We start from the raw sequence: 25,426 nt of genomic DNA on the forward strand, positions 1-25,426 counted from the left end.
TTGCAGGGGAAGAAAAGTGAATTTCCCATACCTGGAGGGAATAAGTCAATCTTTAAGGGACTGTTTGTAAAAATGAAACCTTAAATTTTGACAGTGCTTTGATTTCCAAATGGCTTTCACATCAACAATCTCATTTGCCCTCCCCACCACACAAATAATCTCCAAGGCAAAGGGAATCAGATATTTTTCCTCCCAATTGACCGATGGGAAAACTGAGGCCCAGGGAGGGTAAGTGACTTGTCCAAATTCACACAACAGGTGGGTGGCTGAACTTGTCCTGAAATCAAGATCTCTTGATTCCTTGGCTGGAACTCACTCCAACAGATCACACTGCCTCTAACACCTGCATCTGAACATCTGAGTAAAAACACATCCTCATTGGCTTTAAAGCACTCAATCACCTTGCCTCCTCCTTCCTTACCTTACTACTCTCCTACTATGAGCCAACCCCCAAATTTCACTTCTTTAAAGCTAACCATTTCACTGTGCCTTGTCTTGCCACCCACCACTTGCCCACGCCCTACCTCTGCCCTCCCTCCTCAAATCTGATAGACAATTACTCTCCCCGTCTTCAAGGCCGTATTGAAGGCACATTTCCAAGAGGTCTTCCCTGACTAAGTCCTCCTTTCTTCTTCTCCTACTCCCTTCTACTTCGCTCTGACTTGTTGCCTTTATTCATCCCCTCTCCCAGCCCCATGGCACTTATGAACATATCTGTAATTTATTCATTTATATTAATGCCTGTCTCCCCCAGGCCTTCCCAGACTGAGCTCCTCTTCTCCCTCTACTCCCTCTGCCACCCCCCCTTTACCTCTCCGCAGCTAAACCCTCTTTTTCCCCTTTTCCCTCTGCTCCTCCACCTCTCCCTTCCCATCCCCACAGCACTGTACTCGTCCGCTCAACTGTATATATTTTCATTACCCTATTTATTTTGTTAATGAATTGTACATCGCCTTGATTCTATTTAGTTGCCATTGTTTTTACGAGATGTTCTTCCCCTTGACTCTATTTATTGCCATTGTTCTTGTCTGTCCATCTCCCCCGATTAGACTGTAAGCCCGTCAAACGGCAGGGACCGTCTCTATCTGTTGCCGACTTGTTCATCCCAAGCGCTTAGTACAGTGCTCTGCACATAGTAAGCGCTCAATAAATACTATTGAATGAATGAATGAACTGTAAGCTTGTTGTGGGCAGGGAATGTGTTTGTTATATTGTATGCTCCCAAGTGCTCAGAGAAGCAGCGTGGCTCAGTGGAATGAGCTCGGGCTTGGGCGTCAGAGGTCATGGGTTCTAATTCCGGCTCTGTCACTTGTCAGCTCTGTGACTTTGGGCAAGTCACTTAACTTCGCTGTGCCTCAACTACCTCATCTGGAAAATAGGGATTAAGACTGTGAGCCCCACGTGGGGCAACCTGATTACCTTATATCTACCCCAGCGCTTAGAACAGTGCTTGGCACACAGTAAGCGCTTAACAAATACCATCATTATTATTATTATTAGTCCAGTGCTTTGCACACAATAAGCACTCGATAGATATTTTTGAACGAATAATAATAGGAGAGCTATAGACCAAAGAAATCAAGAGGCACCACCGACGACTGGCGTTTCAAGAACTCCTAATTGAACAAGTCAACCCACCCACCCAAAATAACCTGGCTGAGCCTTTTTAAACATGGGTAGGCTACAAAAATTAATGTCCTCTGGCTCTGGCCACTTTCTCCCCTTCCCCCTTCACCTGTCCTTTGGCAGCTAGCCTGAGAGAACACAATGAAAGCAAGCTTCACTTAGAGAAGTCCTTTGGTTGATTGGGCCCACATAATTAAGGGCACCCCCCCCACCATGATTTCATTTCCATTAACACAGTCCAGCCCCAGAGGAGTCATGGGGAAACCCAGAATGCAGATTTCTGGGTTCAGGTGGGACGCTTACCTCGGCACACTCGGCAGCAGGAATCGGGAACTGAGACCGGAAAGGCACAGCTGAGCTTCGGGCAAGTCTTCAGACCACAGTACACATTCCCCTCCTGCCAACGAGATGCTCATTGGTGAGCAACAGTTCCCGTGGTCGATTCGATCCGCAATGGGCATCAGCAGGCTGAACTGATGTTCCTCGCTTTTCCTTCATCCTAGTTTGTAGTCATTAGCCTCTTTTAACTTTCTTGGAAAGCTATAGTAGCAGACCCCAAGGGACTTCGAGTCCCAAAGTAGGCATTTGCAGCAGAAGTTAAGCCACGAGTTGGTGGAAAGAGATGGGTCGGGAGACTTGGGTGCCAATCTCAGCTTTAGCCCTGGCCTACTGTGTGGCCTTAGGCATATCACTTAACCTCTCTGCATCCCGGTTTGCTCGGTTGTAAAATGGGGAACGATGATACAGACTTCACGGGACTGTCGTGAGTTTGAAATGAGATTAAACTCTCTAAAGGCATTTTGGGAAAATATAAGTATGATGCAATCTCCAAGAATTTTTATTGCCATCATTATTATTAGCTCCTTATGTGCACAGACCCAAGGAATTGATTAAGGATGAGGGGAAGGGCCTGCCAATACAACTCAAGAAAGGAGGTCATTCACTTGAAGGCTGTTAAAGGTCACTGTCCTGGGATTGACAGCTGTCCACATCCTCCCTTGGAGGTCGAGCTTATAGTTGGACATAGTTCTATATCCACAGTGAGGAAAGCAGCTGACCTTGAATTCAGTTTTAGAGAAATAAGATGGGGTTGGTGGTGCAGAGGGGTGTTGGGGTGGAGATGCCTCCCGAGAGATGAGGGTGGGACCCTTATCTCTGTGCCTCGATCTCTTCTATCTCTCGCCTACCACCTACCCCTCACCCACATCCTCTCTCCTCAAATCCGACAATGACTCTCCCCCACTTCAAAACTTTATTGAAGGCCCATCTCCTCCAAGAGGCCTTACCTGACTAAGCCCTCCTTTCCTCTACTCCTACTCCCTTCTGTGACACCTGACTTGTTCCCTTTGTTCTTCCCCCCTCCCAGCCCCCAGCTCTTATGCACATGTCTGTAATGAATTTATTTATATTTATATTAATGTCTGTCTTCCCTTGCAGTCCCCATATTGTATGCTTGTTGTGAGCAGGGAATGTGTCTGTTTATTGTTATATTGTACTCCCTCAAGCAATTAATAGAGTGCTCTGCACCCAGTAAACGCTCAATAAATACGATTGATTGAATGAATGAATGAGTGAATGACGGGGCTACTTACCGAACAGCTGCACTGGGCACACTGGTTGGCGTGCCGGTTTTGAAAAAGCCCTTCGGCTACGAACATCTCCCCGTGGTGATAAGTGGTGCCGTTGTACTCGCAGGACTTCCCTGTCGTCTTAGTGCTCACTGGAGACAGCGACTCCTCTGTCAGGGAAATCACCAAAGAGAAGGATGAAACTCTCCTGCCCTCCGACATCCGAGGAGCAACGGTTTATTCCAGGTGACCCTGGCACAGCCATGAACCAACTCCTCAAAAGGGGCAATGGCAGCGAGCTGAGAACGATGATTAGGCAGCAGCATGAACAGCAGTGAGGCTTAGTGGAAAGAGCCCGGGCCTGGGAGTCAGAGGACCTGGGTTCTAATCCAGGCTCTGCCACCTGCCTGCTGTGTGACCTTGGGCAAGTCACATTACTTCCTCTGTGCCTTAATAACCTTGTCTCCTTGTCTGTAAAATGTCCTCCCTCCTACTTAGTCTGTGAGCCTCATGTGGGACATAATTATCTTGTATCTACCCCAATGCTTAGAATAGTGCTTGGCAAAACCGATATCATTATTCCCGTACTCTCTCTCTCTCTCAAGCACCTAATACAGTCCTTCAGCACTCAAATACCACTGATTTATTGTATGGTACAATAGAAGAATCTAGTGCTCTTCTACTGCTCCAACTACAGTGACGTAAAATTGCAAGAACATCGTCTGACGTACATGTGAGCCTGTCATTGGGTAGGGATGGTCTCTATTGCCGAATTGTACTTTCCAAGTGCTTAATACAGTGCTCTGCACACAGTAAGAGCTCAGTAAATCTGGTTGAATGAATCAATGTCCCAGGTAGAGGGAAAATCCAGTGGTCCACAACTAGCCCACATCTCCGTTGCCCGCTTCGTTCCACCTGAGAGTGCTTTGATATATGCTAGTTGTGGGTCATGCCAATAACTGACTGTATTCTCCGTTCGGATCCCTCGTACGCATGGTGCCCGAGAAACATGAGGTGTTGGTTCCACTGCAGATGTTGGAGCAGACACTCCTTTTCCCCCTTCTAGTCTGTGAACCCATTGTGGGCAGTGATTGTCTCTCTTTGTTGCTGAATTGTACTTTCCAAGTGCTTAGTACAGTGCTCTGAACACAGTAAGCGTTCAATAATATGATTGAATGAATTTAAGCAGTCAGTTGGATTTATTGAGCACTTATGGTGTGCAAAGCACTGTAGTAAGTGTTTGGGAGAGTACAATATAACAATATAACAGGCACGTTCCCTGCCCACAATGAGCTTACAGTCTAGAGGGTCTCTGTACTTCAGTTTGCTCATCTGCAAATGAGTTTAAGAAGTTCCTGTTCTCCCTTCCCCTTAGACTGCTTACACTCTAGAGAGGAATGCAGACATAGATATAAATAAATAAATTACAGATGTATAAGTGCTGTGGTGCTGAGTGGAGTTTGAATAAAGGGAACAAGTCAGGGTAAAGCAGAAGAGATTGGAGAAAAGGAAAAGAGGACTTAGGGAAGACCTCTTGGAGGAAATGTGCTGTCAATGAGGCTTTTAAGATAGGGGGAAGAGTCATTCATTCATTCAATAGTAATTATTGAGCGCTTACTATGTGCAAAGCACTGTAGTAAGCGCTTGGAATATACAATTCGGCAACAGTCATTGCCCATCAGATATGAATACCCCGGACGGGAATACAACTGGTGCTTGCTGCCATGCTTTGGGGGTTTCATGGGGAAGGGAAACTTTCTTGTCCTACAAAATCATATTTTCTGTGGCCCCGAAATGAGCTGGCAGAGCTCTGGAATCCAAGAAATGTCTGGAATGATTTCGCCACCAAGGAATGCGGGTTGTTCGGTTGGGCACCCCACCAAAGGGGCAAGGCCGAGAGACTGCAGGATTAGGAGGGAAAATCCAACCGTAGAACTTGGAAACTTTTTTTTCTTTTGAAGGTGTTTGTTAAGTGCTTACTATGTGCCAGACACTATATTAATCACTGGGGTAGATACAGGCTAATTTATTTATTCATTTATTTATAGTCATTCAATTGTATTTATCTAGTGCTTACTGTGTGCAAAGCACTGTACTAAGCGCTTAGCACTATACTATACATATTAATGTCTGTCTTCCCCTCCTGACTGTAAGCCAACTGTGGGCAGGGAATGCGTCTGTTGACTGTAATATTGTACTCTCCCAAGCATTTGACACATAGTAGGTGCTCAGTAAATATTATTGAATGAATCAGGTTGGTCACAGTCCATGTTCCACATGGGGCTCACAGTCAATCCCCATTTGATAGATGAGGGAACTGAGGTCCAGAGAAGTGAAGAGACTTACCCAAGGTCACACAGCAGACATGTAGTGGAGAACCCAGGTCCTTCTGGCTCCCAGGCCTAGGCTCTATCCACACTGTTTTCATCACTTATTATATTGTTGTACTCTCCCCAGGGCTTAGGGCAGTGCTTTGAGCACAGTAAGTGAGCACGGTAAGTGCTCAATAAATATGACTGACTGACTGACTGATTGACTTTCCTCATATGCTTCCACTGGAGATCTGGCCGTGCAGCATCAGAATCTCCCTGAGAGCAGAGCTGGTCACTGCCCTGCAAGATGTGGGAGGAGGAGGGAGATGGAGGAAAGAGCAAAGAAAACCCAGCAGCCTCTTCTAGGGCTTCTCCGCACAGGCACACAGACAGCTTCAACATCATTCAGCATTTAACCCTCAATCCCCCAGGGAAATGGGAGAATCTAGTTAGGGCTGGCCAGCTTTTACTCCTCCCATTTCCCTGAAGCTCAACCAAATTTGTTTGATAAGATTAGAGTTCTGCTGCTGAGCAGCTGTGTGACCTTGGGTAAATCACACCCCCCCTGGACCTCAGCTTCCCAATCTGCAGAATGGGGATAAAGGAGCCACAGGCTCAACTTTCCCCTTCAAATCTAGAAGGGCACACAGGCAGGCTCACATACTTGGAATAGCCAAATCCTCGTCTAGGGCTAGTCAGCCAGTTCCTAGCACAGACTCAGCGACCACTGCAGTCCTATCACTATCTAAAACCCTGAGAAACTGGGGAGGGGAGGAGGAAAGAGAGAGGGAGACTAGGAGGAGGAAGATGATGCAGTCCCCTCCCTCACTGACCCAATCAATCAATCAACTATACTTATTAAATACTAAACACTAGGGAACCATTTTGGCATATGCAAGCTGAGTTTACAAGACAGATTCACAGACCTACATCAGATTCTACACACGTAAAAGCAGACAGCTACTAACATGCAACACAGAGAAACCTCCAGGTGTCGGCTCCTGGAGTGATATGACTGGACTCAAGGGGGTTATTCTGGGATGACCACAGACCATGTGAGCAGGCAAAAGGGCACTGAAAGAAGGAAGAAGCCCAGCTGAGCAAGAGAGGAGTGGGCAGGGCACTGAAGATAAGGGAGACAGCGGGCAAGAGACTCCAAGGCAGGAGGGTATAGGGTTGGGTGCCCTGGGCTGGCCGGTTTAGCAGGCTAGGAGAATGAGGGCTGGGATGAGGCGGGCAGGGAGGTGAAGGGGATAGTTGTCAGAGGAGATGGGATCTTATCAGGCCCATGACAGGAGGTTTGACTGACTTGACAGTGACTGAGACCCACTAGTTTTTGAGGGTGGCAGGTGCCCGCCACCCAAAAACACCTTCTCCAAGCAGCAGACCAAGAAGCTCACTCTGCAACTAAACTGGCAGACGCAACACTCCCTCCCACCGGCGGGCGGGTGCAGAGTGAGGAAAACCAGTTATCTGCCTGCCCGGCTGGAGGGAGCCAGAGACAGAGTAAGGGAGCCGAAAGCTCATACTTCAGCCCAATCCTGATTCTTTTCCTGCTCAGGCAGGAAGCGGGGACAGTCTACCTGCTGATGGATGAGGGGTGGAGCGGCCCATGGTGATTCAGATCTGCGGCAGAACTGGGTTTATTCAGTATCACTCTCAGTGGTAGTCCCGAATCAGATTTTTGAAAGGGCACCGTTTTAAAGAGGGTATGCTTCCTGGGCCTTTCTCCCCCTCTCCCCAGGAGCAACACAGGTCCCTGCCCCTCTTATTTTTATCTTAAGGATGTAGGCGTTTGGCCGGCATTTCCTGGCGATGGAGGAGCTGAGCAAGAAGGGGACGGGAGGGGGCTTATAGAGGAACGACGAATATAGAGGCAACTGCCTGCCTCTGCCCTGGTTCTGCTCCTTAAACACCCCCTCCCCAGTCGAGCTCAGGGTGTCATTGGACCCCACAATCAAGGCCTCCCACATTCCATCTGGGGAGGGGCCAAAATTCCCAGAACGGAATTACCGGAGTAGCTGGTAGTTCTGCTATTTAAACTCTCCACTCATCTCCTCCAACCAGGGCCACGAAGTGCTATTTGGCCTGGGCCTGTGAAAACCCTAGCCAGTGGCCTGCCTGCCTCTTCCCTTTCTTCTGACACAGAGTCATGCATCTCCCTTGGTTACTCATCCTGAGCGGCTCATTTTCCCTCTGGCTTCTGAACTTGCCCCTAATTGGAAGTCTTCAAATTCCCTGTTGAGAGCGCATTCTCCCGTGCACTTGAAACAAGGGGGCCTGCAGATTTGCTCTTTAATAAGGTCAGGGTCTACGCCTGGCAGGGACTGGGATCAGGCCGGGGGCATGGGGGAGGTTAATTAGCCGTCCATCTGCCATCCCTCTGACGGTCGTTTGGAGGAGTTTGGTATCCCAGCTGGGATTCTTTTCCAACAGCCTTGATGGGGCTGTCAGTCCCGGGCTTCCTGAGGTCGGGCCTGTCAGTCAAGCGAAGGCGCTTTGCAAAAGAGAGCCATGGCTTTCCCTGAGCCAGGGACCTGTGAAAGTCAGGAAATCCCATGGGAACGAAGGCAAGTGAACCACACTGGCACTGAGGCTGAAGGCTCAGCTCAATAACCTGGAACATTTTTGTTGGATCATGAAAGAGCTGGGAGATGGGGCCGGAATTAGAATTAGCCCGGAGAAGAGAAGGTTGAGGGGTGCTTTAATCGTGGATTTAGACTGTGAGCCCCATGTGGGACAGTGACTGTGTCCAACCAGACTAATTCATACCCCATTGCTTAGAACAACACTTGACACATAAAAAGCACTTAATCAATCAGTCATATTTATTGAGCACTTACTGTGTGCAGAGCACTGAACTACGTTTGGGAGAGTACAGTATAAAATATAGCAGACACATTCCCTGCCTCTACAATGAGCTTTCAATCTAGCACAATAATAACGATAATGATAATAATTACAATGGTCTCAAGTAACTGAAGGGTTATCATGTAGACTAGGGCTATCAGGGAACAGAAAAGAGACTAAAGTTAGAGCATGAGGGATTTAGGTTACAGTTCAACTCTAGGGTGAGACTAACTATCATTGTTGGAAGCAGGGGCACTGGGACATTGCCCCTATACACGCATCTCCCAATCTCAGCAACTAGAAGGGCAGCGGGGAGAAGAGGGTAAACTCCATCTTCATTCAGGTGGGAAATCCAGTAGTTTTGTGTAGTTTGTTTTTTCAGTATTTGTTAAGTGCTTACTATGTGCCAGGCACTGTTCTGAGCCCTGGGATCTTGTCTTGTCTTATGATGCCCAATTGTTTCTCACCCATGGTGACTCCATGGACACATCTCTCCAAGAATACCCCACCTCCATCTGCAGTCATTCTGGTAGTGGATCCGTAAAGTTTTCTTGGTAAAAATATGGAAGTGGTTCTTCTGTGCAGTAAACTTGAGTCTCCACCCTTGACTCTCTCCCCGTCACTGCTGCCCAGCACAGGTGAGTTTTGACTCACAGCAGATTGGTGCCTAGCATCTAACTTCTTGCTCGTACCTTCCTTTCTGCCAGGAACTCCTTCTCCCTTCACATTAGTAAACCGTGGAAAGCTGTTTATTTGACATCTGGTGAGCTGAGTGACCCGTTATCCAATCCGCGGATAATCTGGACCACAAAAAGTGAGTTTGTCTCACCCAAATGCATCTCAGTTCCCTTACTGCCTGGGGCAGCCCAACCCAGTTCTATTCGGTCATCCAGACTTTAAATTATTTGTATTAGCAATAAACTCTCTCTGGTCTTTGTCAAAGACCTGTAGTTTGGGAGGTGTGTTTGAATATTTAAGTTGGCTGCATTTGGGAGAAACTGCCACCTCAGGAAAATTAGGAATCTTAAAAGCCCATCCCCTTTGGAGACTGACTGCTTAGAAGGTGCTTTTAAACAATCTAATCCAATGCCTCAGGAGAGCCCTCAGCGTCCATCTGGAACAAGGGAGTAAGGGAGTAACTGGTCCAGGGTGGATTCTTGATACTTGTGAAAGCCATCATAACTCAAATGATGGGGAGTTTAGGGCCATGGAGAAATGGCTCTTTCTGGGAACAGTTTACGGTATCCCCTGAGAGATTTCTGATGCCCAGCGGGGCTTCAGGACATATTCTGATAGATGACAATAATCAAAGTAAAGTGTTGGGAAGATGCTTGAATTTGAAAAACCATCTGACTGGTCTCTACATCAAGCAGCAGCACAACAGGTAGTTATCCTTAGGGGTGACCCCTGGAAGTGACATCGTGAGGACTTAGGGAAGGGGAGAATATCATTCATTCTTTCCATGGTATTTATTGAATGCCTACTCTATGCAGAGCTCTGTTCTAAATGCTGGAAAAGTACAGTAGAGAACCTATCAGACCTGTTTCCTTTTTATTTATTATCATTATTACTATTATTATAATTTATGGTGAATTTAGAGAGTAGGGGCTGAGACAGGGAGTAACAGTGTCTTTTTTTAAAAAATGGTATTAAGCACTTACTATGTGCTGGGGTAGACACAAGCTATCAGGTTGGACACAGTCCCAGTCCCACATAATAATAATAATGATAGCATTTGTTAAGCGCTTACTATGTGCCAAGCACTGTTCTAAGTGCTGGGGAAGATACAAGGTAATCCGGTTGTCCCATGCAGGGCTCACAGTCTTAATCCCCATTTTACAGATGAGGTAACTGAGGCACAGAGACTTGCCCAAACTCACACAGCTGACATGGAGTTGACAGTCTTGATCCCCATTTTACAGATGAGGTAACTGAGATGCAGAGAAGTAAAGTGACTTGCCCAAGGTCACAGCAGATGTGGCAAAACTTGGATTAGAACTCAGGTCCTTTGGACCTGTACTGTATCCACTAGGCCACACTGCTTCTAAAGCTGTGACGTTACCCTCTAGGGCCTAGTTAGATGGTTTGGGGCTAGTACTATACTAGTTATTCTTGAACTCTAAGTACTTAAGCTGTACTCTAGCTTATTTACAAGCCAGGAAACTGGGAAAACTTTGAATTTCTATACTACTTTTCCTCCCTTTGGTGTCAATTGTCCTCAGAGAGTTCCTGTGAAGACAGGGGAGGGTGAGGACTTTTACTCACGGGGACCCTGACACCCAGAAAGTCTAAGGCAGATGTCTCTATAGCAGAGCTGGGACTAGAACTTTGATCTTCCTGATTTAAGCCCTTTTCCTGGGCCCTTTCTACTAATTCTCCTAGCTCTCCTTAAAGCTTTGGCCAATTTCTTTCCTAAGTTTCACCAGATTCTGTGGAACTAAGGTTAAAAGAGTCTCTAGGCCTGTTTACCTGAATGCAGTGGTGATACTATAATGTTAGCATGGTGTTGTAGGGTTTAATAAAATCTGGTTATAGAAAGAAGGCAAAAAAAAGAATGTGGCATTTAGCAATGTCTTCGAATGTCACCCCACACCCCTTAGAGGGCTGAAATGGCAAAAACATAGGTCGTTCTGCATCCTCCAGTACCAGGAAAGGGGGCCTTTCTCATGGCCATCTCCCACTGCTTGCCAATATGTGAAAGTAACATTCCTGACCTCAAAAAACCAAGTTCCCAATTGGGCTTCCTGGGAAATCCAGTCTGATGTCTGCTTGAGGTGAGATTCTTTTTGCAGTCCCTTGGCCTACCCAGGACCGTCTGGGCCTCAGGTCTGTCCCTTAAGATTTCACCATCTATCCCGACCACAGATGCCCTTCTGGCATCCAAAAGTATAGCTCGAAGGCCATGAGCTCTCAGCTGCAGGGCTCTTCACCACCACCAGCCCCACTCCCACCACCGGTAACCCCCCAGGAAGAATAGGAGAAGCCACTTTCTCAAGGGTTAAAGCAATCAAAGTACCTTTTTACAGCCCCGGCTCCTGACATCCAGCTTATGTTTCGCTGAGCCTCGTCCACAACCTCTCTGTGTTATAAACACAGAGAATATCAAAAACGGGGCTCCTCGCCATCTGTAACCCTCTATTTTCCTACTCCACCTCTCCCTCCCAGCTGTACGAGAAATGGTACGATTCATGTAATTACAGACCAGGATCCTGGGGAGAGGAGACAGTCTATTCAACATCACAGACACATGAGGAATAAAGACACACAGAGAAGCTCATCCTTCAAAATCCAAAACACAGCTGCAGGGAAATCTGAAAGGGATTTCCCAGTTTCTGGAAGACTGACCAAAGGCTAGGGGTTGGAGCCAGAGTGCTCCTGGAGGAGAAGGCTGTGAATATTCTTCAGCTATCCAGACCGTGTTTTGAAAGACCATTCCTCTCAACAGGGCTAATCTAGCATTCACACTAGAAAAACTTCAGTACCCAGACTTCATATGCCCCAAAGACATATACAGGGTGGCTTAGTTTCATCACACCAGCTGCTCCAATATTAAGGCTGCAAGAACCTGGTGTTATTTGGGATGGCGGAATTGACCCCTGGGGAAACTTTATCTTGGGGACCCACCTGGGGCCTCCCCTAAGAGTCTAGGCCCTGATCCAGCGTGATTCTGTGGGGAGGCGATACTGCTTCAATATTACTGGGGTAAAAATCAACTCAATTTTTTAGACGTCCAGGCTGGGTTCAGCCTAGTGGATCAAGGGATCTATGCTGTAAATCACACATAAATAAATGTGTGGTGTTGGAGTGTGGATAAAAATAACACTCTTGGCTCTTCCTGACATTAGAACAGGACCTACCTATCCACAATAAACCCTAGGTAAATCTGACTGACTTCCCAAACCGATTCAGCAGTCACTGGTTCGAGCCACCGATCATGAAACCACCGGTTCCCGGCAGCTCCTTTGTCTTTGCTGTCCAGCCCATCTTCACCCCATGGCTGAGCTAGGTTTTGCAGCAGGATGTCACTATCCATCAATCAATCAGTGGTATTTATTGAGCAATTACTGTGTGCAGAGGACTGTACTAAGCACTTGGGAGAGTACAATATGAGGAGTAGCATGGTCTAGTGGATACAGCATTGGCCTGGGAGTCAGAAGGGCCTTAGTTTTAATCCTGGCTCCAGCACTTGTCTGCTGTGTGACCTCGGGAAAGTCACTTTACTTCTCTGTGCCTCAGTTACCTCATCTGTAAAATGGGGATTAAGAATGTAAGACCCATGTGGGACAGTGATTGTGTCCAACCTGATTAGCTTGTATCTACCCCAACACTTAGTACAGTGTCTGGCACATAGCGCTTAACAAATACCACAATTATTATTATTATATTATAACAGAGTTGGTAGACACAGTCCATACCCACAATGAGTTTATAGTCTAGAGCCCTCAGAAGGCTTCAGGAGCCATTGTGCAAGGATTATCTGGCTTTCAGAGATCTCCTACTTCCTCTACATCCACACTGTGTGTCAGCCAACATCCCCAGTCCAAACATTACTGGGATTTGTAGACATCCTGCCGGGATGTGTCCGGAACACATAGTAGGCGGAATCTCTATAGCTCAGGGGCATGAACAGCTCCAAATGATAGATGTGTATTGGGAATTCCTGTTAAAATGCTCGGAACTCCCCTAAACCCAGATTCCCATGCAAATCAAAGAGTGAGAAGGGAAAAAAGACAAGCAGATTTGTTCCATTTCAGGCTGATTTTCATTTGCCTTCCCCTGATTTCTTTAGATTGCACCTCACTGCGCTGGCTATGAGATACCACAGATGGCTATTGGTGGCTGTGCCTTCAGGGAAGTACGAATTGTCTCAAGGAGAATTAGTGGACTGGGTGATAGCAGAATGCCTCCCCAACTCCCCCCAACAGCCACCCCTGGGGCATCAATGCAAATGAGCCCATCTGACTGAAAGAAAGGAGCTTGCTTGCCCCACTTGGCTAAGTGGTATACCTCGGGCCTGGGGAAGGGGTTGAGGGAGACGATGAGCCTAAAAGGGTAGGGTGGGGCTTGGCAGATGACTCAATAAAAAATGGCTTTCATTTCCAAAAAGAAGGGGAGGAAAAAGCCCCCAGTTATTCCCCTCCTGGCAGCAGTGTGGATGGGTAGTTGGGTCAACTCCACTAACAGGATCCAGAGTAACTCACAACCCCCAGAGGAAAGTTGCCAGAGTGGAATCAGATAAAAATAACAATAATAATAATAATAACTGTGGCATTTGTTAAGTGCTTTCTATGCATCAGGCACTGTACTAAGTACTGCTAAGTACTTACAAGCAAATCGGGTTGGACGGAGTCTTTGTCTCACATGGGCTTACAGTCTTAATCTCCGTTTTACAGTTGAGAGAACTGAGGCACGAAGAAGTTAAGTGACTTGCCCAAAGTCAGACAGCAGAGAAGTGTCAGAGCTGGGATTTGAACCCAGGTCTTTCTGACTCCCAAGGCCCCAGTTCTATCCACTAGGCCATGCCGCTTCTCGAATTTACATATTATAAATTACGTATTTATTCATATTATGTCTGACTCCCCCTCTAGACTGTAAGCTTGTTATGCGCAGAGATAAACCCCCATCCAGGCCGGCCCTTGATGGGGGCACCCAAAGATGTTAGAGATGGGGAAGGGGGTGCCTTTTTTGAGTCCCAACCCAGACCCACCCAAACACAGATGGTTTCCACCAAGTGCGGCTTTTCAAAAAAATATGTTGTTTATCCCCAAGCGCCGGCAAGAGCGACCTGAAGCTAAAGGAGATTTACAGACGATGTCAGGATGAATGAACCTGACAGTGTCCTGGGCAGGGCTCACTGGAAACTTGCTCATGTGCTTCCTCCCCGGTGATTCACCGCTGGGGGATTTCACACTCGTCGCTTCGGAGAGTTGGATGCTGGGTCGCCAGTGACCCCAGTCCCGAGCGTCAGCTCCGAGGCCTAGCTTCCCAGCTGGGTACTGGCTTTGCGGTAATGGGCGGCAACTTGTAATTCCCCGGGGTAGCTGGAATGCTAGGAATCCCGGGCTGGACTGTTCGACAAGCATGTTGGCTCTGACTCCTCTGGGCTCCAAAGACGACCCCGGGGGGGCTACATATCCTATGGGGCTACTTGGCCCGGAGAGCTCCCGGCAGACATGGAAGAACTCTTCATCCTACCTCAGAAGGCCTGAGCGCCATTGTCAGCCAGTCAATCGTATTTATTTAGCACTTACTGTGTGCAGAGCACTGTATTAAGCACTTGGGAGAGTACAATGCAACAATATAACATACATATTCCCCGCCCACAGCGAGCTTATAGTATAGAGGGGGAGACAGAGAGCCAACAGGGCCACTCCAAGACAGATGGAGGGGGAGGCTTTCTTGCCTGGACTCAGCCGGGCCATCTGGGTGCCGGCTAACTGGCCTGAACTCAGTCCCAGTTGACCCTTCATGGCCTCTGCAACAGACCTTGTGAAAATTGAGTTACCACTGACCGAAATTATTGGGGTTTGCCCAGTCTGGGGGGGTGTCCTGTGAACTGATGTTGCAGGAAAGTTTCAGGTCGGAGATGGGAGGCTGGCGACGGACCCATTTGGGCTCTGCCCCAAGGCTTCCTGCCAACTGGTCCTGGCTCAGTTAGTGGTTGCCGGTGAGATGTTCCTGCTGCTGTTAGTCATGAGGGCCAGATGACCCAGCATCTCCTGTGGCTCTCCTGGACATAACAACTTACCCAGCCTGACACATAGATTCCCCCTGCCTGTAATGATTTTAGCTTGGTGTGGGCAGGTAATGTGTCTGTTGTTATATTGTACCCTCCCAAGTGCTTAATAAAGTGTTGGCGCTCAATATATATTATTGAATGAATGAATTAATGCATTTTAATGTTACCATTCCCCTCCAGGTGACTGTTAATAGGTGCTGTCACACTGGACTAGCCACTCACTAAACTAGTCCAAAACATCCTGTTTCTCTCATAAAAAAAGACTTGGAACTTGCAGAGCAAAAACCTCACTTAATAACCGTGACAGTTTCCTAACTTAGAAGGTAGGCCTGCTGTCGTGGGTTTCTGGTCATGGGGATGCTTTGATCGCCCTGCCTTGGGCCTAGCAAAAAGTTCCCTCCCTCCTGGGTCCTCTGAACCCTCATGTAAAATTCCCTTTTAAACCTGTCATCTGAGAAATCTAGGGAACCCGGTGGCTCATGCATTTTTGAAAGCACGTTGGGGAATTTGCCTAACGAGGCACATCTATGCAGGGTCCAAGTGCAGAGGGAGAGCTTGATTGATTCCTGAATGTCACCACAGGGTTTGTTAATCTGGAGAAGCAAGAATGGCCGGAGGCTGGAGAGACAGACCAGAAGCCGGCCCTCTTTAAGGACACCTTTCTTTGTGACCTTTCCCAAGAGCCGAACCCCAGCTGGCCTTCTTTCAATGAGCCAGTCACTCTGCAGCCAGAATTTGACTTCTAAAATCACCAGCCCGGCCCCCAAACCCTGGGGTAGCTTTTGGGGGATTCCAGGCCCTCCCCGTGCATTCACACTGCACCACACGCCCTAGTTTCAAGCTGGCTTCAGCTGGGCCGGTCTCTTCTGGTCCAGAGAAGTCTCAGGGGGAGCTCTCGTCTACTTCTTCTCCTGCTCCCTCTGGAGAGTTTTCGGGGGCGGGAGAACCATGGACAAGACCGATCATCTTGAATATACGACTACACTTTGCAGTTTCCTTCCAAACCTCCTGAATGCATCATCTTTTTAGAACCTGGGCAGATTCAGAGGAGATAGGGTAGTCTCTCGGAAAGGCCTTGAATTGGTCTTGGGATGGGCAGGAGAGAAGGCTTTGAGAGAGGCTCTGGTAGGCAGATTCAGGATCCTGTTTTGTAGTTTTGAAATGAACCAAAATGAACCTATAGAGCAGTAGGCGGGCGAGGTATGGGGTGTTTTGTTTTTAATTTTGTGTTTCCAAATCAATTCCTCATGCAGGGAGCCCAGCTGCCTGCCGTCTTTCACTAATGACCCGACATGCCCAATTTCTCCCTCACTGAGTAGCATGGAGGCCTAGGCGGTCCAGCAGATGTGGCGGTGGCTGTTGTGATGCCTGCTGCCGCTGCTGCTGTGTGGGCTGGGCTGAGGCTGAAGGTTTCCCAGCCTGCCCTTGCACCCTGGGGCCATTCTGCTGCGAGGGGCCCGTCCATGATAATCCACCAATCAACAATATTTCTGACCCCAACAGCCAGGGTGGTCCACTCTGACCAGCCCCTCATCCACCATTGGACTCCACTTAACAATAATAATAATAATGGTATTTGTTAAGTGCTTATTATGTGCTAGGCACCATTCTAAGCTCTGGAATCCAGCCCCAGCCCCACAAATTGGGTTATATGCTAGACTAACCAAACCCTCTCTGTTTCTAAGCTCACTATGGGCAGGGATTGTGCCTGCTTAATGTTCTATTGTACTCTTCCAAGCGCTTAGTACAGTGCTCCACACACAGTACGTGCTCAATAAATACAACTGAATGAATTAATTAAATTTTCACCCTTTCTTCTCCTTTGTGCACCTTACTTCTCGGACTCAGCCTTTGGCCGAATGGTAACGTGGCCTACACAAAAGAGCCCAGGCCGGCAAGTCAGTAATTCTGGGTTCTAATCCCCGCTCCTCCCTTTGCCAGCTGAGTGATCTTGGCCAGGTCTACTTATCTTCTTTAGGCCTTAGTTTCCTCATATGTAAAATGGAGATTAGGTACTTGTTCTCCTCAGACTCCGAGCCCCATATGTGAGGAACTGCCTGACCTGATTGCCTTTTTAACTCCAGTGTTGAGCACAGAGCTTGGCACATACTAAGCACTTAGCAATCACCACAGTTATTATTCCCTAAACTAGCCTCTCTTGGCTGGGGGTTTTTAATGGAATTTATTAAGTGCTTACTATGCTTTAAACACTGGGGTAGTACTCTCTGATACTCAGATTTTAGCTGTTACCCACTGTTCCAATCAATCAGTCAATCCTACTTACTGCACGCTTACTGTGTGCAGAGCTCTATTCTAGGTACTTGGGAGAGTACAATACAATAGAGTTGATAGGCATGTTCTTTGCCCTCAAGGTGTTTACAAACTACAGGGGGAGATTGATTAATATAAATTAAGATATGTACATAAGAGCTGTGGGGCTGAGGGTGAGGTCAAGAAAGGATCAAATCCAAATGAAGCAGCGAGGCTTAGTGGAAAGGGCATGGGCTTGGGAGTCAGAAGTCATGGGTTCTAATCCTGGTTCCGCCACTTGTCAGCTTTGTGACTTTGGGCGAGTCACTTAACTTCTCTGTGCCTCAGTTACCTCATCTGTAAAAAGGGGATTAAGACAGTGAGCTGCATGGGAGACAACCTGATTATCTTGTATGTACTATCTTGTATCCCCCTCTTAGACTGTGAGCCCATTGTTGAGCAGGGATTGTCTCTATCTGTTGCCAAATTGTACATTCCAAGTGCTTAGTACAATGCTCTGCACACAGCAAGTGCTCAATAAATATGATCGAATGAATGAGTGAATACCCCAGCACTTAGAACAGTGCTTGGCACATAGTAAGCGCTTAAGAAATATCATCATTATTATTATTATTATTAAGCGTAAGAGTGGCATAGACAGGAGAGGGAGTAAGGGAAAACAGTGCTTAGTCAGGGAAGGCCTCTTGGATATATGATTGTAGGAGGGGCTGAGGGAGGGGAAACTGATGTTCTGTCAGATATAAAGGGGGAGGGAGTTCCAGGCCAAAGGCAGAACGAGGGTTAGGAGTTGGTAGGGAGAAAGCCGCATGGCGTCATGGGTAGAGCACGGGCCTAGGAACCAGAAGGTCATGGGTTCTAATCCTTGATCCTCCACTTGTCCGCTGTGTAAACTTGGACAGGTTGGTTCACTTCACTGTGCCTCAGTTACCTCATCTGTAAACTAGGGATCGAGACTGTGAGCCCCGTGTGGGACAGGGACTGTGTCCAGCCCATGTGCTTGAATCCATCCGAGCACTTATTACAGTGTCTGGCACATAGTAAGCGCTTAACAAATACCACAGTTATTATTATCATTATTAGGAAACACAAGATTGAGGTACAATGAGTAGGCTGGTGTTAGAGGAGCTAAGTGAATGTACTGGGATGTAGTAGAAAAACTGTGAAGTAAGATGGGGGGGCAAAATGATAGAGTAATTCAAAGCGAAAGGTAAAGAGTTTCTGTTTGAGGCAGAGGTGGAGGGGAATCACTGGACGTTCTTGAGAAGAGGAGAAACAAGGATTAAACACTTATCTGGACAGCAGAGTAAACTATGGACTGAAGTTGGGAGAGACATGAGAAGTAGCATGACCTAGTGGAAAGAGCATGGGCCTGGAAGTCAGAGGACCTGGTTTCAGACTTGTCTGCTGTGTGACCTTGGGCAGGTCACTTAGCTTTTCTATCCCTTAGTTACCTCACCTGTAAAATGGGAATTAAGACTGTGAGTCCCATGGGGGACATGGGCGGTGTCCAACCTGATTAGCTTGTACAGTGTATGGCACATAGCAAGCACTTAACAAGTATCATTAAAAAAAGAAAAAGACAGGGAGATAAGCAAGAAGGCTGGTGCAGAAGTTAAGATGGGATACGTGTTTAGATCAGTGTAGTAGTTTGGATTGAAAGGAAAGGGAGGATTTTAGCATTACTGTGAAGGTAGAACTGAAAGGATTTGGTGACTATGATTACGTTGGTTGGTGGAGAGAAATGAGTTGAGGATAAGCCAAGGTTACAGGCTTGTGAGACAGAAAGGATGATGGTGTTGTTTTCAGTTATGGGAAAGTCAGGGGGTTGTGTCGGGGAAAATGAAGAGGGGAGAGATGCAAGCACAGAAGGAATAATAAATGAATTTGGGATTTCACGCACCAGCCACTCAGAGGTTCAAAAAGAACTTGACAAAAATTATTGAGGGAATTCTCTCTACAACTGTGGGAGAAGATGCTTTTTTGATCACTTTATAATTGGGTCACTATATGTGTATATCTACACACACACACACACACACACACACACACACACACACACATATGTTTAGACTGTGAGCCCGTCATTGGGCAGGGATTGTTTCTATCTGTTGTCGAACTGTACATTCCAGGCGCTTAGAACAGTGCTCTGCACATAGTAAGCGCTCAATAACTACTATTGAATGAATGAATATATTTATATCAATATGGTATCTATCTATCCATATTTATATGTGTGCATGAATGAATGTGTGTGTATATAGCTAGATCTCAGGAAGAACCCGGGGTCCAACTATGGTCTACAGACTGGAGTTTAGGTAGTTATGGTATTGACTGTGGAAAGAAAAGCAGCATGACCTAGTGGAAGGACTCAGGCCTGGCAGTCAGAAGACCTGGGTTCTAATCCCGATTCTGTCAATTGCCTGCCGAGTGACCTTGAGCAAGTCATTTAACTTCTCTGAGCCTCAATCCTCTCATCTGCAAAGTGGAGATCCAGTATCCATTCTCGGTCTCACAGGGACAGGGATTGGGTCCGACCTGATTGTCTTGTATCTTTCCCAGCGCTGTGTACGGTGCTTGATAAATAGTAAGTGCTAAACAAATACCACCATTATTATTAAAAATCACTGCAATCACAGAAATACAATTAGGCCTCCATTATTTGCAATCACCCATTTTGTCCAAAGGCTAGTTTCCTTTAGTCCTTCCCTATCTTCTCTCTGGCCCAGAGGCTGGTAGTCATTTTTGTGGCAGTGAAGTCAGTGTGAAGAGAGAGTATCCCAATTTTAATGAAGTGACCTGCAGAAATTGGGTGAGTTGGCCAAGGGGAAAGGGTGGAGGCAAGATCAGGCCTTCCTGGCTGCCTTCTTGGGCTGCCCATGGATACTCCATCCTCCTCCTTCAGGGCGCACCCTCTGCTCTCACTAATAATAATAATAATTGCGGTGCTTTTTAACCACTTACTATGCCCCAGGCACTGTACTAAGCACTGGGGTGGATACAATCAAATTGCCTTGGACACAGTCCCTGCCCCACACGAGGCTCACAGTCTCAATCCCATTTGACAGATGAGGTAACTGAGGCCCAGAGAAGCAAAGTGACTTGCCCAAGGTCACACAGCAGACAAGTGGCAGAGGCAGGGATTAGAACCTGTGACCTTCCAACTCCCAGGCCTGTGCTCTATCTGCTACGCCACACTGCACGTAGCGGGCGGAGGGCCACACTGGGTCCGGCCTCGCCTCTGTTTACCAAATGTGTTCCTAATCAATGACAAGTTCCTGGCAGCCGGTGTGTCTCCCTGGCCGGAGAGTCTGTGCAAAGCCCAGAGCCAGATGGCCTGCTGCAGGTGCCAACACGCTACGCGCCCTGGAGATCAAAGCGCCAGGCTACTTCAGACCCAACTGGAAGACCCACTGGAGGAGACGGCCGGGCACGCAATCCCGCAGACGGCCGGGCGCCTCTGCATTGGGTGAGAGGAAAATTTAACACGATGGGAGGTCATCACCTAGATCCCCCTGCCTCCGATCAGGGCCGGGCCTAAGCTGTTCCACAGAAGAGAGTCCCTCCTGCAGTATGGTGTAGTGGATAGAGTAGAGGCCTGGAAGTCAGAAGGTGATGGGTTCTAATTCCGACTTCGCCACTTCTCTGCTGTGTGACCTTGGTCAAGTCACTTCACATCTCTGTGCCTCAGTTACTTCATCTATAAAATGGGGATTGAGACTGTGGGCCCCATCTGGGACAGAGACTCTGTCCAACCCGATTTGCTGGGAACACAGTGCCTGGCACATAGTAAGTGCTTAATAAATACCACAATTATTATTATTCTCTCCAGATAGACTCCCAAACAGACTCTGTAACCTGTTCCAGTGTTTCACTTCTTAGGCCTGCCCCAAATCCTCCCTGCTTACATCCTGTGCCAATTTCTCTGTTATATTTTTATACTGTACTCTCCCAAGTGCTTAATACAGTGCTCTGAACACAGGAAGTGCTCAATAAATACAAATGACTGACTGACTGATCAGTTGGTCAGCAGCCTTGATATGGACTGCCTTTAGCAAACTGCTCCAACGACAGTTACTTCACCTTCAGCCCTCTCGGCTCTAGATTCATCAATTTCAGTTTCTTTCACCTTACCTCAAAAGCATTGTTCTCCAGTCATAACCCTTGTTGTAACAGAACGCCTTTCTTAGTGGTGTTATCCACAGGAACCAATCTATACAGAGGCTCCATTTGGAAAAGCCATCTTCCAGCAAATGAAGAGATTCCCCTCGGGATATAATAATAATTGTGGTATTTGTTAAGCACTTACTATGTGCCAGGCAATGTACTAAGTGTGGGGGTGGATATAAGTGAATCGGGTTGGACACCGTCCCTGTCCCATGTGGGGCTCACAGTCTCAATTCCCATTTTACAGATGAGGTAACAGAGGCACAGAGAAGTGAAATGACTTGCCCAAGGTCACACAACAGACAAGTGGCGGAGAGGAATTAGAAGCCATGACCTTCTGACTCCCTTATTCAGCACCCAGGTGCGCACAGCATAGTAGTAATAATGATGGTATTTGTTAAGCGCTTACTATGTGCCCAGCGCTGGTCTAGAGCAGAGGGGGAGATAAGGAAGGAGGGAGGCAAAGGATGGAACTAAATTATGTAGTCTATTAAAAAAAAGAGTTTAGGAAGCCTGAGCCCGCAGGGTAGGCAGGGAGGTGAACAGAACTACAGGAAACAGTCACAGGAGCCCCGCGCTTTCATTCTGCAACTGCCTGCCTTTTTTTCCGCTGACTCCACCCACTAGGTTGAAATCAATCAATCCATCAATGGTATTTATTGAGCACTCACTAAGTGCAGAGTACTAAACGCTTGGGAGATGACAGTACACTAAAATAAGCAGACACGTTCCCTGCTCATAATGAGCTTACAATCAAGAGGAAACCCAGAATATCTGGACATCAACACAAGTTTACATGCCTTCCCCCTTCACTCTTCCCCTTAGACAGTAAGCTCCTCGTGGGGAGGAAGTGTGTCCCTCAGCTCGGTTATATTGTAACTCTCCCAAGTGCTTAGGCTAGTGCTCTGCACTCAGTAAAGGCTCAATAAAAACGATTGATTGACTGATTGAGGGCTGGAGAGTTTCAGGAGAAGTCACCTGAGGTTACAGGGAGCCAACTCTCTGGATCATCCAGATTCCAGGCCCTGGAATGTTTTGGGGCCTAACGTGAGTACGATGTGAGCCTGACTCGTCTCAGACAGGAACCCAGAAACCAAGGCCCCTAGAGGTTGGTGTAAACCCGGCCGGGCCTTTTAGTCAGAGCGGTCTCAATGCTGTGACGTTGACACGGCTTTCCAAAATTCCTCCATCAAAAATCCAGGGGTGGTCCAGGTTAAGCCAGGATGTACGGTCAACCCATACGACTTCGGGATCATTCTGGCTCGCTCATTATTGAACTTTCTCTAATGGAAGTTTGGTCACCTCCTTCTCTGGAGATCTGTTTGAATCCTTTTAGACCGTGAGCCCGTTGTTGGGCAGGGATTGTCTTTATCTGGTGCCGAATTGTACATTCCAAGCGCTTAGTACAGTGTTCTGCACACAGTAAGCGTTCAATAAATACGACTGAATGTATGAATCCAGTTAGTAGCTTAATAAGGAGGAGGTGCAAACCTGCCCCATGACAGGAGAATGGACCGAATGGCCGTTGGAAGCCCCTCCCAGTCTTATAGCTCTCAGAATGCTCTGGTCTCTCTGTCCAGCCTCTAACTTCTCTTGAGGAAGCTTGAGCCAGCTCCTCCTGGGAAAATCCCAAATTTGCTCTCCATGGGGATCAGGATCCATTTTCCCCTTGTAATCCTGGAAAAGCAATCTGCATACCCCGATTTCCACGGTTTAGAAAGCGCTACGGAGGTGACCTCGAAAATTGGTGGGAATTGAGGGAATTCCAGGGGTGGGGATCTGGGAGCCAGGGATCATGGGAAACAGAGGGTGCCCGGACAGCTGAATTGGGAGAAGCTCTGTCCCTGAAATAAGAGGAAAGAGGGGGGTCAGTGCAGGCAGTCTGGCACAGGGAAAGCTCGAGATCTGAGCTGGCCCAGGTCTCCTCCTCCCAGAACTTCCACAGGCAAGCACTGTTCAATCAATCAATGTTATATATTGAGTACTTACTATGTGCAGAGCACTGTACTAAGCACTTGGGAGAGTACAAAAGAACAATAAACAGACACATTCCCTGCCCACAAACAGCTTACAGTCTAGAGGAGGACACAGATTACCTTAGGTCTAAGTGACATCAGTCCTGCTGCCATTGAAATCCATTTCTTCTTTCCCCTCTGGAAATACAGCTAGGTGATCATCCTTTGGGGATACTACCCTTCTTCTGCTTTCTCACCTCTAACGCCAACTTGTCTGAGCTTGGCTTTTCTTTTTATTTCTCTTGTTTCCGGGACTGCCGGTAGTCTGTGGCACTAAATCTCCCTGCCAGGTCCATCTTCTGTTTCCCAACAAGAAGGAGTGTACTATTTTGCCAGAGCCTCCCTTCCTGGGGTCATCTGAGCTAACCTGCTGCTTGGGGAGACCCCTCACCCTCCTCATCCTCTGGATGCATGGATACCCTCTTAGCAACCTCACTCCTGGTGGGACCACCTTTCCTCCAGAACCTCCACCTCCCATAGGGAAGTCTTGTTCTTGCGAGCTGCCCATCTCTCTTTCCACCAATTCAGAAAACTCTCCCCGGACTCTGCCATTAGTAATGATAATAATGATAATTGTAGTATTTGTTAAGCGCTTACTATGTACCTGACACAGTACTAAGTGCTGGGGTGGATACAAGAAAATTGGGCGGGACACTTTGGTATTTGTTGAGCGCTCCCACATTTCCCCCTCTAGACTGTACACTCCTTGAGGGCAGGAAGCGTGTCTATCAACTCTGTTTTACTGTCCTTTCCCAAGTGCTCAGTACAGTACTCGGCACACAGTAGGTGCTCACTGTGCTAAGCCCCAGGGTAGATACAAGATAATCAGATCAGACTTATGTCCTGTCCTATTTGGGGCTCAGGGTCTATGGAGAAGAGAGAACTGATAATTAATGCCCATTTTACAGATGAGGAAAATGAGGTGCGGAGAAGCCAAATGACTTGCCCGAGGTCACCCAGCGGGCAAGTGGCAGCGTTGGTGCTAGAACCCGTATCTTCTGATTTCCAGGCCTACACGTTTTCCCCTGGGCCACACTGCTTCTCCCCATCTGCAGGCAGGACCCTCCTTTCCCACCCTGCCACAAGCCCCCGCTCCTCCTCCCAACCCTCAGGTTCACTGAGGTCCACAGGGCAACACAACACAACAACGACACAATGCAACCCAAACTCAGCACAAGCCCATAACGCAATAAATCCTGATGACGACTATGACCACAGAGCGATGTCCACTAGGAGCAGAGGGCCTGCCGCACACCTGCCGATCTAGCCGGGGGCCTCCCCACCTGCCCTGCCCACCTCCGCTTCCCATAGGATCCTCAGGGGATCCCGCGGGAAGTGAATCAACCCTGTTTTCCAAGTGGAGACGAGGTGCCTCATCCATCAGAGCAGTATCCATGACCCACGCTGTCGGTCAGTCAGTCATACTTACTGAGCGCTTACTGGGTGCAGAGCAATGTACTAAGCGCTCGGGAGAGCACAATATAATAATAGAACAGACACATACCCTGCCCGCAACGAGCTTACCATCTAGCGACGTTAATATACATAATAGGCTACAGGTATGTACAGAAGCACCGTTGGGCTGGGAGTCCCGCGAAATCCTCCACCACACAGTAGCTCCTAACAATGCCCGCATAATAACCGTACAGTCTGCAGGAGTTTCCTGTTCAGCCGGCAGGCAGGGAGATTTAATACTGTCATAAACCTGGCCGGCTCTGCTCCTATGATTTCTAATGGTCCTGAGTCATCGAGGGGCTCAGCGGGGCTGCAGGCGGAGCGCTAATTGGAGAGCACGCCCGGTGCCACGGTCCAGGTTAATCTGCCCCGTCGGCTGGGGCGGTGAGAGCCGGTCCTTGTTTCTGCAGGGAGATCTCCGAGCCA

The 25,426-nt window shown here is 47.8% G+C and overlaps 1 protein-coding gene across 2 annotated transcripts in view; it reads right to left on the reverse strand.

Annotated features, from left to right (window-relative positions):
- CHRDL1 (chordin like 1) overlaps positions 1–25,426 on the reverse strand; it is a 77,541-nt gene that overhangs the window by 32,278 nt on the left and 19,837 nt on the right. For both annotated transcript variants that reach the window (XM_007666516.3, XM_007666510.3), the window contains exons 5-6: positions 3,219–3,364; positions 1,930–2,023 (exon numbers count right to left, since the gene is read on the reverse strand). In XM_007666516.3, the coding sequence (XP_007664706.1) occupies positions 1,930–2,023; positions 3,219–3,364 (240 nt within the window). The remainder of the gene's footprint in view (positions 1–1,929; positions 2,024–3,218; positions 3,365–25,426) is intronic.

The sequence above is a fragment of the Ornithorhynchus anatinus genome, chromosome 6, assembly GCF_004115215.2.
Source record: "Ornithorhynchus anatinus isolate Pmale09 chromosome 6, mOrnAna1.pri.v4, whole genome shotgun sequence".
Classification (NCBI taxonomy): Eukaryota; Metazoa; Chordata; class Mammalia; order Monotremata; family Ornithorhynchidae; genus Ornithorhynchus; species Ornithorhynchus anatinus.